Source organism: Dama dama, chromosome 15 (assembly GCF_033118175.1).
Source record: "Dama dama isolate Ldn47 chromosome 15, ASM3311817v1, whole genome shotgun sequence".
NCBI classification, from domain to species: Eukaryota; Metazoa; Chordata; class Mammalia; order Artiodactyla; family Cervidae; genus Dama; species Dama dama.
The window spans coordinates 87,308,426-87,322,886 of record NC_083695.1 but is presented as its reverse complement, the minus strand read 5'-3'; the positions used below and the strand labels follow the sequence as shown (position 1 = coordinate 87,322,886).

Here is a 14,461-nt window from a genome sequence, read left to right as displayed (position 1 = left end):
ATTGTCTGCAAGAGTCAAAAGAAGTGCACGGTGCAGAGGGTCAGGAATGGAGTAGATGCCCAGTGGGACATTCACTGAATGAATAGGCAGCTGAGCCTGACCAGTTTTCAGAAACAGCTGGAGAGAGAACTCTCTGTTGCCAAATGGAAAACTACAAGAAAGAAAATATATTCTTGAAACCTGTGATGTGAAACCAAAGGAAAATTCATATGATGTCAAAGCTCTTGACAGTTGTCCTGTACGAAATAAAAGCTGAGGGAGAGTGTTGAGAAAGTTAAGTACGATTTAGTGCGTGCGAAGCTCACGTGAAAGGGATCATCTTGTTGGGAGCACCATAGCTGTTTGTCTGTAGTTTTTGTATTTCAGGTCTGCTTTTTCCATTAAGTCTGAGGAACCTCTAGTTTTATGACCTCCTGGTAATGACTTGACAAGTGAACAATGCCACCTATTGAGGACTGGCTGGCCTAAACAAGGAAAGTTTGTGTTTTTGCTGTGGAAATTCATTTGATATGCCAAATAACTTAGCTAACTGCTTGCATGATTAAAAAGCAGTTGATTTCCTTCCAGTCAGTAGTTAATTATAAAAGTAAAATATATACATTATATATGTGATTTTTAAAGTCCACAATATGTCTAGGTCTATACATATTGTCTGTAAAGTAACATACACACTGGCTTTTCCATGACAGTCGTTCTAGAAATAGCTCAAAATTTCACACTTAGAGTGGCTCCGTGTTTGTTTCTCCTGGGCTGTGGAGGAGTGTGATTGTTCTGTTCAACCAGTCATATAAATGTGTGATTCCCAGCATGTTCCAATCACCGTGGTAGGTCCTGGGGATGTATAGATGAATAAGACATGGTCCTCTGTACATTTTGGCTAACCAGTATTTTAAAGACTTCTTTTCAGAAGTTTGCATTAATGTTTAAAATGTTAAAATAGCAATCATATTTAAAGAGTATTGGAAATGGGTTGCCCCAAAAGTTCATTCAGGTTCTTCCATAGCATCTTATGGAAAAACCCAAATGAACTTTTTGGTCAACCCAGTATATGTACCTGGTATGATGTGGAGATATTTGATCTTGCTTGGAATTGGTTGGTTTGATACATATGTAAAGTAGTCCCTATAACCATTATTAGTATGTTTGTTAACATAGTTAAGTATTTTAAATAATAACTCAGTTGCTGATAATATATTCAGTTTCTTAGTGCTGTGGCCAGAGAGCTTTTAAAGTAAATTTTGTTTTGGCTGTGCTTTCTTACTAATTTTTATTTCTGGTTTTTGTGGTATTTTCTGCTATCCCTAATTCATGTCATTCAGATTTTTGGAAGATACCCATTTTTCAAGGTCAGTTTGAATTCTTTTATCAGCTTAGTGCCATTTAAGTGATACCTAGTTTTGTCCTCAGTAATCTTTTGAGTAGTTGCTCGTCAGAAATAATATTGGAAGTTTCTCTGCAGGAAATTAAAGGAGTGTATTGAGGACATAGGTGGTCCTGGGGAGATCTGATGAAAAGGATACAGGTGTTTCTTCACTTGATATCAGCTTTAGGTTACCGATGACTGCATCTCTGTGGCACATCACCCTGGGCAGATGACCCAGTTTTGCAAAGTAGTCAGTGGCCATAAAGACATAATAGGCAAAAAGAGTTGGAAATTCATTTACTTGTTTATGAATCGATTAATCCAATTTACAAGTGAATGAATGCATCTAGGCAGTTAAGCCACAAATATTTGCTGAGTCCCTACTATGTGCCAGGTGTCACTTTAGGCTCTGGGGATGTAGCACAGGGAACAGGAGAGAAACGCTGTTTCCCTTGGGAGATAATGTGATAGGGAGGAGGATGAATAAACCAGTTAAGTATGCTGTAGAATGTCAGGATAATGTGCGCTAACAAGAAAAGCGAAGAAGAGGTGAGAGACGGGGAATGGTGGTGGTGATAATTACATGAGGATGTCAGGAGAGGCTCTGAGGAGAGGGGCTCCTTGGCAGACCCCTGGATGAAGAGCGTGCACCGGTGAATATCTCTGGGTGGTACATCTCAGGCCCGACGTGTTCACAGAACAGCAGGGGCACTGCTGAGGCTGGAAAACGGAGTAGGGCGTCTCCCATCTCGTCTGTATCGCTTGTGAAGGTTTTGTTTTTCTAATCTCCCATTTTTGCTCTTCATTGACTGATATTCATTATCATAAAAATGTTTATGTTTTGTTGTAGGCCTGTTACCTGAACACCTGTATAGCACCACATTTTAGTGTTGTTTTATAGCGCTGAGACTTGGTATCCCTGGGCTTTTTTATTTCCTTCGCCAGTTCTAATGGATAGGGCTGCTTAGTCATGGGTATAACAAAGGGAATCATGGATTGGAAAAAGCATCTAGGTTCTAACTCTAGTTTTGTTGCTGACTGTAAAATAATGTAACATTTCTGGACCACAGTTTATCTAGGCATAAACTAAAGGAGTCAGATTAGATAACTGCCAAGATTCCTCTTAACTGTAAAATTCTGTGATTTCAATGATTTTTTACAAACACTCCCCAGGAGAATTTGAATACTTTCTATTTCCTTTTTTAAAAAATAGTTTTAAAAATATTTATTTGTTTATTTGGCTGCACTGGGTCTTGGTTGCTGCTTGCGGGCTTTCGCTAGTTGCCGTGAGTGGGGTCTACTCTCTAGCTGCGGTGAGCAGGCTTTTCATTGCGGTGGCTTCTCTTACTGTGGAGCACAAGCTCTGGGGCGTGTGGGATTCAGTCATTGTGGCTTGTGGGCTCCAGAGCACACCTCTGTAGTTGTGGTGCGTGGGCTTAGTTGCCCTGCAGCATGTGGGATCTTCCTGGACCGGAAATCAAACCACTGTCCCCTGCATTGCAAGGCAGATTCTTAACCATTGGACCACCAGGGAAACCCTAAAGTTAATTTTTAAGTTTACATATGGTGAGGTGCACAAATCTTAGATGTACAGCTTACTGAATTTTTACATATTATGTGCTCTTTTTGGACCTTTCTGAAATAAAAAAAAAAATACATATACATATATATATATATGTATATGTATTTTTTTTTATTCCCATCCGTGGTTGATTGAGTCTGTGGATGGGAGAGTATGGAGGGCTGCCTGTACATGTATATTCTAATTATCTTTTTCCAATCTGGAAATTCCTGTATTCAATACCTAGGCAAGTATTTTAGAAGAATGCAATTTTAAAGCTTTCCCATTTTGTTGCATTTTTGTACATTTAATTTATAGATTAAGAAAGCAACAGGTTTAAAAGTTTCTCTTACTACATAAAAATTTGGTCCCAACATTGACTTTAAAGAAATGCTAAGGTACCTTTTCTCTTAAACACACTTCTCAACTTATTTCCACACTTCTTGTGAGAGTTGTTTAATATTTTGTGCTGGTTCTTAACTTACTTAATGTTATAAACAAGCAGGTGATAAGGTCCTGTGGTAGAATGATTCTCTCATTAGAGAAGTGAACAGCTCAGCACACGATGTCACCGGCACTTGTGTCTTTCTCTAGTGAGTATTCCTTTCGGTGACTTTACCAAGAACTCTTTTTCTTTGCATTTTGATGTGAACTCTGCGGTGATTTTTTTCACTGCTGGTAGTGTTGGAAAGCAACAGAATTCTTTTAGATTCCATTCTCTTTGAGTGCACCTCTGCAAGCTATAGAATTATGACTTTCTTCCCTAGATTTATAGACTCATGTTTCAAACATAACCTTTTAATTTTAGGAACAAACACCAAAGTTGGAGGTAGTAAATAAGTTCAAATGTACACTATGTGTGTTAATGGATACAGAGCCACTATTTATAAAATATTCAATTATTAGAGTGAACACATGAGGTAGGTGTTAGTGAATGACTTTATTATAGCTCAAATCCCTGTTGCTCTTAGACATTGGGGGAAGAGTTGCAAGTAGTAAAAGAATATGCACTGAAGTAGCTCACTAATTAGGATGTGCATTAGCAAACTGGAATCAACACTATGAGCAAAACATTTATAGCTCACTCTGTGTATTAGTGTTAATAGACTTGTGATTCTGGGCAGGTATTAATCTTTTAAAAGTCATTTATTACAGTTCTTTTCATAGTGTGGACTTGAGTGTTAGTCCCTTCACCATTCCAAAGTGCTAAATCTTACAAGGATCCCCTGAAGAGATATTATTGGCTGGGGACCATGACTCTTAATTAAAGTGGGGGGAAGAGCCATTGATTCATTGATAGTTTATATTAGATTTTTCAGACACTAAACAGCCATGCTGAATATTTTCAATAAGCATTTCTACTAAGTATAGATGGGGAAAAATGGTTCAGAACTGGCAGTGACCAGTGTTTCTTAGAATAAGTTTTGTGGAATATTGGTTCTGTGAAATGGTAATAAATGTTACATGAAATTAAAAACCAACCAACAAAGAGAACTCTGGTTATGTAATTTTGCAAAGCACTAGATTAAATGAAGCTGAAGGGTTTTTTGTTTTTCCAGCTATTTTGGGATACAGTATAGTTTTTTGTTTGCAGGGATTCTCAGGGCCTGTAATTTGTCTGTATATCTTGTACTTCTTTCTGTAAAAGGAAGAAGGGGAGGTGAGACAGCAATAGTATGCAGCATTTCCCAAACTTATTTGGCCACGGAGTCATTTTTTAGAGTGTCTTGGGAACTTGGCATGCCAGAGGACAACATCGGTGAAGCTGATTAGGCTGAAATAGTTTTGTGGATAGAAAACTAAGATAATTTAAGTACTCAAGTAGCTAGAGCTAGTAAGATTCCAGACTAATTCTTAGATCACTGTTCTTTCTGTCAGAAAAAAAAAAATATAATGGCTCAGAAGACATAGTAAATATGTTAGACTGTAAATAAGACTTTCATTGTCATCTTTTAAGATTCACTGAAGCTTCGTGTCCTGTCCAAGGTTCTAGGTCTAACCAGAAAAGGCAGTATAGGTGGTCATGTCTTTCAGCTGCATTGCTCACAAATGGAAAAGGGAATAGCTGTAAAGGTGAATTTGCAGAATTACCTAAATCTGCTCTTTTTACTCCCCACTACAATTAGGATAAACAGGATCTTAGTTCTCAAACCTTAGTTTTGACTTCCTATTATGTACAGGTTTAATTTTCGTTCCTTTGATGACTTCTTAAATGGCGTGGGGAGAGAGTTTAGCTTATTACAATTGACTCTTAATTAAAGCTTCCATATTCCTGATAGAAAAACTTTTAATAGTTTACATTTTGTATGATTTAGCTTGCTTGTTATAAAATTTTAAAGAAATATCTTACTAGATCATAGCCTAATATAGTCGGATTTCTTTTTAAGCATTAGACATGACTGAGCACAGTACAGCATACCATGTACTAGGGTGACAGGCTAAAAACAGGAGCCGTGAAAGTATTTGTTAATGCAAGAAAATTCTGGATAATTCATGGGAACAGTTGTAAGACTTAGAATTCCACTTTGACAAATAGGTACACCTCACTGATATTCTTTGGTTTAGGGGAAAAACTGTGGCTTACCTTATAAAACATACTGTTTGGTGCTTCTTTATATAGGAACTTAACATGATCCTTATTACACAGAAAAAGGCATTTCAGGAAGCTATTAGCTTAAATTACTTATATGTTGAATATTTAATATTATAAAGATAAATAGTTGATTATATTAATAGTTTTCCTGGGCTATTCTGGCAAAATTAGTAGTGTGTATTCTTCTTTTTATTCTCCTACTCCTCTCTGCCCCCTAAAACTGACATTGCTAATAACAAGTCTTGGAAAAAGAAAGAATTTACTAATTGTAAGTGGCAGGAGGTTTAACTGCAGTTTTGTGTGCTTGGGAAACTGTTTAGAAAATTTTGGTAAGCATTAAGTGCTTCTCTGAAAGGAATGAGGTGTTACGAGATAGGCTGCCGATGATTAATAGAATTATGGTACTAGGAGTGGTGAGTCAGAATGCTGCAAGAGAAGCAAGGTTAGTGAGTGACTTCGTAGCGATAGTATTGATCTGTATATATCCCTTTCCTCTTTTTATTTTTTTTTCCAGTTTTGTTGAAAAATAAAAATAATTGACATATAGAGCTGTATAAGTTTAAGATGTATAGTGTAACGATTTAACTGACACCATGAACTGATGGTCTTAATAAGTTTAGTAAACATCCATCATCTCATTAAGATACAAAATTAAATAAAAAAATTTTTTTTTGTTGCAATGAGAACTCTTAGGATTTACTGTTAAAAACTTTCATATATAGCATAGAGCAGTGTTAATTTTGTCATGTTGTACATACAGTTCTAATACTTAATTATCTTATAACTGAAACTTTGTGCTTTTTGACTGCCTTTATCCAGTTTTCCTTCCCCCTACTGCTGTCTCTGGTAACCACAAATCTGATTTCTTTTTCTATGAGTTTTTGTTTTTGAAGTATAACTCTTTTACAAGGCTATATTAGTTCCTGTTACACAACATGTGATTTGATATTTCTATGCATTTCAGAATGATCACCGTGATAATTCTCATTATGACCTGTCACCACACAAAAGTGTTGCACTGTTACTGACTGTATTCTACATACTGTACACCTCATACCCGTGACTCATTTATTTGCAACTGGAAGTTTGTAGCTCTTAATTTCCCTCAGCTACTTCTCTCCCCGCTCACCCTCTTCCCCTCTGGCAACCACCTGTTTGTTCTCTGTGTCTATAACTTTTTCTGTTTATTCATTTGTTTTGTTTTTTAGGTTCCAAATATGAGTGAAATCCTACTGTATTTTTCTTTCTCTGACTTCTTTCATTTATCATAATATCCTCTAGGTCTATCCATTTGTTGCAAATGGCAGGATTTCATTTTAATTAAGTAATTGTTTAAGGCCACATGGCTTGTAGGATCTTAGATGGAAAGATTGAAAGAGATCAGAAGATTCCATTTTTTATGGCTGAGTGATATTCCATTGTGTGAGGACTTTCCTGATGGTTCAGTAGTTAAGACTCCATGCTTCCACTGTAGGGGGCGCAGGTTCGATCCCTGGTCAGAGAATTAAGATATCCCAAATGCTGTATGGCACAGCCAAAAAAGAAAGTTCCAGTGTGTGTGTGTGTGTGTGTGTGTGTGTGTGTGTGTACCATATCACCATATCCGTCTGTTAATGGGCATTTAGGTTGCTTCTGTTTCTTAGCTATTATAAATAATGCTGCTGTGAGCATGTGGTTGCATATATCTTTTTGAATTAGTGCTTTCATATTCTTTGGATAAAGACGTAGGAATGGAATTGTTTGATCACATGGTACATCTATTTTTAATTGTTTGAGGAATCTCTATACTGTTTTCCATAGTGGCTGTGCCAGTTTACATTCCTACCAACAGTGCACCTGGATTCCCTTTTTCCCACATTCTTGCCAGTACTTGTTGTTTGTTGTCTTTTTGGTAATAACCATTTTAACAGGTGTGAGGTTGCTACCTCATTGTGGTTTTGATTTGCATTTCCCTGATGATAAGTAATGTTGAGCATCTTTTCATGTGCCTGTTGGCCATCTGTATATCTTTGGAAAATGTCTAGTCAGTTCCTCTGCCCATTTCTTAATCGCGGTGTTTGTTTTCTTGATGTTGAGTTGTATATTTTGGATAGTAACCCTGTATCAGATACATCGTTTGCAAATATCTTCTCCTATCCAGTAGATAACCTTTTCATTTTGTTGATAATTTCCTTCTCTGTGCACAAAGGTTTTTTAGTGTGAAGTAGTCTTGTTTGTTTATTTTTGCTTTTATGTCCCTTGCCTGAGGAGACATCCCCCCAAAATATTACTAAGACTAATGTCAAAGAGTTACTGCTTGTGTTTTCTTCCAGAATTTTATGGTTTCAGATCTTACTTACATTGAAATTTTTACATGGAGAAGAGACTTGTGGTTGCCAAGGAGGAAGAAGGGTGGGGGGAAAAGACTGGGAGTTTGGATTAGCAGATGCGAACTGTTGTCTATGAATGGACAAACAGCAGGGTCCTGCTGTGGCGCACAGAGAGCTGCGTTCAGTATCCTGTGATAAACCACTGCGGAAAAGAGTGTGAAGAAGAATTTACGTGTGTGTCTGACTGAGGCACTTTGCAGTACAGCAGAAATTAATACAACAGTGTAAATCAACTATACTTTAAGAAAATATTTTTAAAAATAAATAAATTTAAATCTTTAATGCATGTAAAATTTATTTCTGTGCTTGGTGTGAGAGAGTAGTCCACTTTGATTCTTCTCCATGTAGCTGTCCAGTTTTCCCAACACCACTTATTGAAGAGACTGTCCTTCCCCCATTGTGTATCCTTGCCTCCTTTGCTGAGGCTTTGATTTTTGCCATTTTAAGTATGGTGTGTCTTTTGTGTGACCTTCTCTCCGTTGATCCTGTTTGGGCTGTCTGTGCTTCCTGGACTGAGATGTCTGATTCCTCTCACAGGTTAGGGACATTTTCAGCTGTTGATAGTATGTATGTGTATGTTCTCTACCCTTTGTCTCTCTCTCCTCCTTCTGGGACCCCTGCACATGAGAATGTTAGTACCTGTAATGCTGCATGAGGTCTCTGAAGCTGTCCTCATTTCTTTTTTTGAAAATTTATTTGTTTATTAATTTTTGACTGCACTGGGTCTTTGTTGCTCTGTGCGGGCTTTCTCTAGTTTCCCAGGCTCAGTAGTTGCGCCTCGCATTCTGTAATGTGGACTCAGTAGTTGAGGCGCATGGACTTAGTTGGTCCACGGCATGTGGGATCTTCCTGGAGCAGGGATGGTGAACCTGTGTCCCCTGCATTGGCAGACGGATTCTTAACCTCTGGACCACCAGGGAAGTCCTTACTCTTTTTTTCTGTTTAGCTTCAGTGATTTCCACTGTTTATCTCCCAGCTTGTTGATCTCTTCCTCTCTATCATTTAATCTACTGTTGATGCCTGGTAGTGTTATTGTTTATTTTAGTTATTGTATTCTTCATCTCTGTTTGGTTCTTTTTTGTATTTGACATCTTCTCTTTGTTAAAAAATCTGACTTCTCACCCTGTTCATGCGTTCCGTCCCAAGTTCTTTGAGCATCTTTATGATCATTACCTTGACCTCTTTATCAGATAGATGGCATATCTCCACTTCACTTCGTTCTTCTTCTAGGGTTTTATCTTATTCCTTTGTTTGAAACATATTCCTCTGTCACCTAATTTGCTATTTTTATTTCTATATATTTGGTAGGGTGGCTACATTTTCTTCTTCTCTCAGGTATAGAAAGGGAGACACCCTTACAAATGGAGATTTCCATTACCAATGTATAATAAATATTTTCTTGCAAAGAGGCAACTCATACTTGGTTTTCAGAGTTTTCCCCAGTCTGCTATATCTTAAAAATAACCAGCTTAAATAATATTCCAAATAGACACATTTTGGGGTGGCAAATTCTGCTCCCCTTATATTATAACTGGCTCTGTTTTTTAGAGAAGTTTACATTCACAGCAAAATTGAACCATTTTTTGATACTGATCTAACTTCATGCTATTTGTTAAAAAGGTGTCTATTTTTGTTATCAATTTTAGTGTATATACAAAATGTACTTTACAAATTATATCTGCCTTTTTATGACTGTTGTTTTTCAAAGTATTACCTTCTTTTCTACTGAATATATTATGTGTCATTCATTATGAATGAATTTACTAAATATTAGTAATTAACTGGAGGGAAAATAGCAGTGGGTTTTTCTGGTGCACTAAAGTAGGTGAAGCATTTTCATCCTTTCTCATGTCCTATGAATAGGATGGTGAATGTGTGCCTTGTGATTTGTTATTCTGTTTGTACAGCCTTGCTGATTGAGAAATTTATATATTTCATGTTTTGGCAGCATCAAACAGGAAAATAATTTTTAGGTCTGTTTAAAAAAAAAACTGACAGGAATGTCATATATATAACATGACAAAGATGTAAATTATTTGAGTTTCAAGGAGACAATAGTTTTCTTGGAGAGTATATGCTATTCTTACGTTATTTAAAGTGATTTCTGTCAGACAAAAAAACTAATCAGTCCGGTTGATCTAAAAAAGAAATAGAACCTTTTGTTCAAGCTAAAATGAGGATTATAACCTGGAAGCCATTCAGAAAGCGCCAAGAACTATTCTGCCTGTTAGAAGTAAAAACACAGTTATAGAACTTTATGACAGAGGGGCCTGTGCATTAAATGATACACAATCCAGATCTGCAGGTACAAAGTGATGGGTCGTGTGACCCCTTACAGGATCAAGAAGGAATGTTATCTTTGAAGCAGTTGTCTTGATGGTGCTGGGAGGATGTTACTCTTCATGGTTGAGCAGGTATTTCTGCTCATGGGGGAGGTATGATGGATGCATGATGCAGATAAACAGTGCGTGTTAGAGGGGAGAGAGGAGGCCAAAGGGCATGGCACTGCTTTTTATGTTTAAATTTTTCTTGTCTTCCCATAAAATACAAATTTTATTTTACACTTCCATCATAATTAATTTATTAATTACAACTGAACCAGAAATACTTCTAAATTCTAACTTAGTATGTATAATACAGTTAACATGCACATACTGGAGAAAAGCATGGAAACCCTACAATAGCAACTTTCTCAACTTTAATATAAAAACACACCATGCCTCATTTTTCTCTACTGTGAAAACTGGGTAGTCTTTCAACTATCACTTTTTACTCTTGGGAGGAAGGCTGGAGATTATTTTATGCTGGGCTAATGTAAAAAGAATCCAAGACTATAAAGGTTGTGATTTAAATTTCATTAGAATTATGTGCTTCATATCAGCACTATGAAATTAAAAACTTTTGGTTTATCTTGCACTTTCAGAAAGTTCTCTTTTAGCAGTTAACATAATTGAATTGCATATTAGTATTATTTAAACTATAAGAGAAAAATCTTAATAGTGCTTACATTTTATTATACCCTATCATCTAAGGCCTAGATGATGCTTATTAGTTAATTATGTGGCTGTGGTGTACACTAGTAATCTTTTAGGAATTTATTTGCTTTAGATTTGGAGGTAGTAAATGTCTGGTATGTTTTTTAAACTTTATTATGGAAATTTTAAACATTCACAAAGTAGAGAGACTTGTATAATGAATCCTCATATATTCATCTCCTGTCCTCACTAGTTTCATATAATGTCGCTTCTTGTTTTATCTGTACATTCCCCCCCATAACTTGCCTTCCAAACCCCCGTGCTTTTGAAGGAAATCCCAGACATCATGTAATTTCACTGAGAAATATTTCAATATGTATCTCTAAAAGAGAATCAAAATATCTATATTCCCAGTGAGTACTAGCTAGCTCTGTTGTGGAGAGGAAGTTCAAGAGTGCTTGCTAACCGGCCTGCTGTCACATTGTGTTGTAGTTTATTTGCATTTAGTAAGATCCAGAGTTTATATTACTTGGCTTTTTTATTATTACAATAAGTCTCAAAGGATTTGGAGTGTTGATTTTGTAAATAACATCTAAGAAAACATGATTACCATTATGAATATGTATGAAGGTACATGACAGTCCTCATCTCAGAGCTAACCCGCAATTTGCTTAGTCAGTTTTTTCAGGCTCCTCCCCAGTTCCAAAATTTGTTTCTTTATTTAAATGCTGAGAAACAGCATGTAACACTTAGTTTCAGATGAAATTTATAAGCCATAAATTTATAATTTGTGAAATTTATAAGTCAGAGAGAGAAAATACGTGTATGAGGTTGAAAAAAGAGGAAGGGCGGAACAGCCTGGGTTCTAGAGAGATAGCTTCCTCTTTAGTTCACTGTCGCTTAACCCACCTGCTCTCTTGGTCTTGACTTTTTAATTTCTCTCTGTTCTTGCTTTCCTTTTTGGTTTATATCTTTTTCTTCTCTGAAGTTAGGCATTTACCTAACTTTGCCAGTGGCATTTATATTGTTGATTCCTCCTTTATTACGTAGGGATTGTTTTATTGCATAGGGGTTGTGACATAAAGCTTTAAAAAATAAATATTTTATTTGTTGTGTTTTATTTGTTTTTATACAGATTTTGACAAATATTTAAACTCATGCTATGGTCTAGATTGAACTTTTCTGTACTCTGTAAATGAATTGTATAGTGTATGAAGCATTATGTATAGACATTTAGGTTCACTTTATGTGCCCTTTTTGAAAAATTTTGTAATAATGTTTCCTTTTTTGTGTGTTCTCTTTTGCTGCTCCTTTATTGGATGGAACTGATTCTATTCGAATGTGATTCTGCAGTTCACAAGATTCCTTTGCAGCTCACCTTTGGAGGTAAGAGGTTACTCATTGACCTTAATATTGCTATTGGTTACTTTTGTGAGGCATTTATTTGGTAATTTAGGAGTGATCATTTTGTCAGGATGTATATTCTTCAATACCATAAATGAGATGAATGCACACTTTGTTTTATAAGACTTCTAGTAGTTACAGAGCTATTCACCTTCACAACAGATCATTGCCCTCATTTTGTCAGGTAGAATGAAATAAGTCCATTTTACTTACTTGTTTTTTATTTTATTTACATGTTTATTTTTGGCTGTGCGGGGTCCTCAGTGCTGTGTGGGCTTTCTCTAATTGCGGTGCTCGGGCTTCTCACTGCGGAGGCTTTTCTTGGTGCTGAGCGCACGCTCGAGGTCGCACACGTGTCAGCGCCTGTGGCACGTGGGCTCAGCAGATGCCACCCCCAGGCTCTAGAGCACAGGCTTAATAGTTGTGACTCATGGGCTTAGTTGCTCTGCAGCATGTGGGATCTTCCCAGATCAGGGATTGAACCTGTGTCTCCTGCATTGGCAGACAGAGTCTTGACCACTGAGCCATCAAAGAAGCCCAGGTCAATCCATTTTAGTGTCTTGTTTTGTCTCCTTCCTCCCATGACGGTCTCACATTGACCTTATCCTCCATAAACTGCCCTGGTGTTAAAGAGGAGCTGGAGAAGTCTGGACAGAGGCTCTCACCAAGGAGGTTTCAGTTAGTTTGAGAGAACTTTTTAAAATCCGTGGATTGATTAGGGGAGAGCAAAGGACTTACTTGTATTGAGCTTCATTATGCCCAGGCAGTCTTCTAGGTGCCCGACTCACTTTCTCATCTAACTCTTATGATGGTTCTGCAATTTAGAACTGAAGATGCAGTGATGAAATTGTGAGATAACGAAAACTCTTAATCAGAGAACCAGATACAGGCGTGAGCTGTGGTTGAAAAGGAATTAATTGGAGAAGATGGTGAGATTTTGGGAAAGGAGTCAGAGAGGGGAAGCAGCGGGGCACGTGGAGGGACACTGGACTCAGTACCAAACCTGGGCTTCAGCCAGGTCTTCACTTACTAGACGCACAACTCGGGGCAGTCGCAGCCTCCCCGAGCCTCAGCTTGCTTATCTTTAAGATGCAGGTAATGATTTCTACCTCTCAAATGAGGCAGTGGGCATGGGAGCCGGTTATAAAGTGCTAGTCAGGGCTTACTGATATTTTGTGTTCTCCTCTCAGGCTGTGCTTTAGCCTCACAGGATAAGTCTCTGTCCCTGCCTTTCACTTGTCCTTCCTTTTGCCTCTGTTGTTTACCTCACTCTGTGTTCCCTTCCCCACCCCCAACCTCTGCAGATCACATCCTGCTTCAGGCCGAGCCTAGATGCTGTATTGTCTGTGAGGCCCTCTCTGCTCCACATAGAGGCAGTTGTTCCCTTCTCTGTTTCCATATTATATTCTCTGATTATTGAAGCTACTGTTGTTACGTGGTGTGGCCCGCCCTCCTGGTGGCCAGCTTGAATGAGTTCCAGGGGAAGCAGAGCAGACCAGAGGGTAGTACCGTCCAGGTTTGGTTCCATTTTCTACGTCCAGCAACCAGGGGGAAACAAAGCCTGGAAAGATTCTGGGCTTTGAAATGAGAGATCCTTGGGTGGTCCGTGAGCAAGTCATTTCATCTTTAAGTTCATCTAAAACATGGAGATAATAATAATACTCACAGGATTATTAAAATGAAAGGAGGTAATGTGTGATAAACGCTAAGTGTAATACCTGTCACATAGAGTTTTAAATGAATTTTGGTGTAAAAGCAATAAAAGTTAAAACTATATCATAAGAAACTTGAAGACAGTGTAAACTATATAGTCTCCTATTTAGTTGATAAAGTGCTTTCTAAACATAGAATGAGAAATATCACAAAGGAAAAGATGGAAAAATTAAATTGGATTTTGTAAAAAAGAAAAAATCCATGATTTGGTTCATGAAAATACACATAGTTAAAAGGCAGTTTGGGAAAGCGTCATAAAATGATTATTGTACTTAATAAAATCTCTTAGAATCAGTTTTTAAGTATAATGTTGTCTTTTGACTGAGATGTACATCAGGGAAATCTCTAATGTCAAAACAGGGTCTAGTCTTGGGAAAAAAAGGGACCGGCAGGAGCTTAGAAGAAGAGATCATGTTGATAATGCTTAAGGCTGGACTCTCATTTAAGCAAGAGCTCAGAGGAGTTGCCAGGAATAGGAGTTTT

General features: G+C 37.4%; 1 protein-coding gene across 11 annotated transcripts in view; it reads left to right on the top strand.

Annotated features, from left to right (window-relative positions):
* Window positions 1-14,461, top strand: part of ATE1 (arginyltransferase 1) — a 154,596-nt gene that overhangs the window by 32,687 nt on the left and 107,448 nt on the right. For all 11 annotated transcript variants that reach the window (XM_061162796.1, XM_061162800.1, XM_061162799.1 and 8 more), the window contains one exon: window positions 12,215-12,247. In XM_061162796.1, coding sequence (XP_061018779.1) covers window positions 12,215-12,247 — 33 coding nt within the window. The remainder of the gene's footprint in view (window positions 1-12,214; window positions 12,248-14,461) is intronic.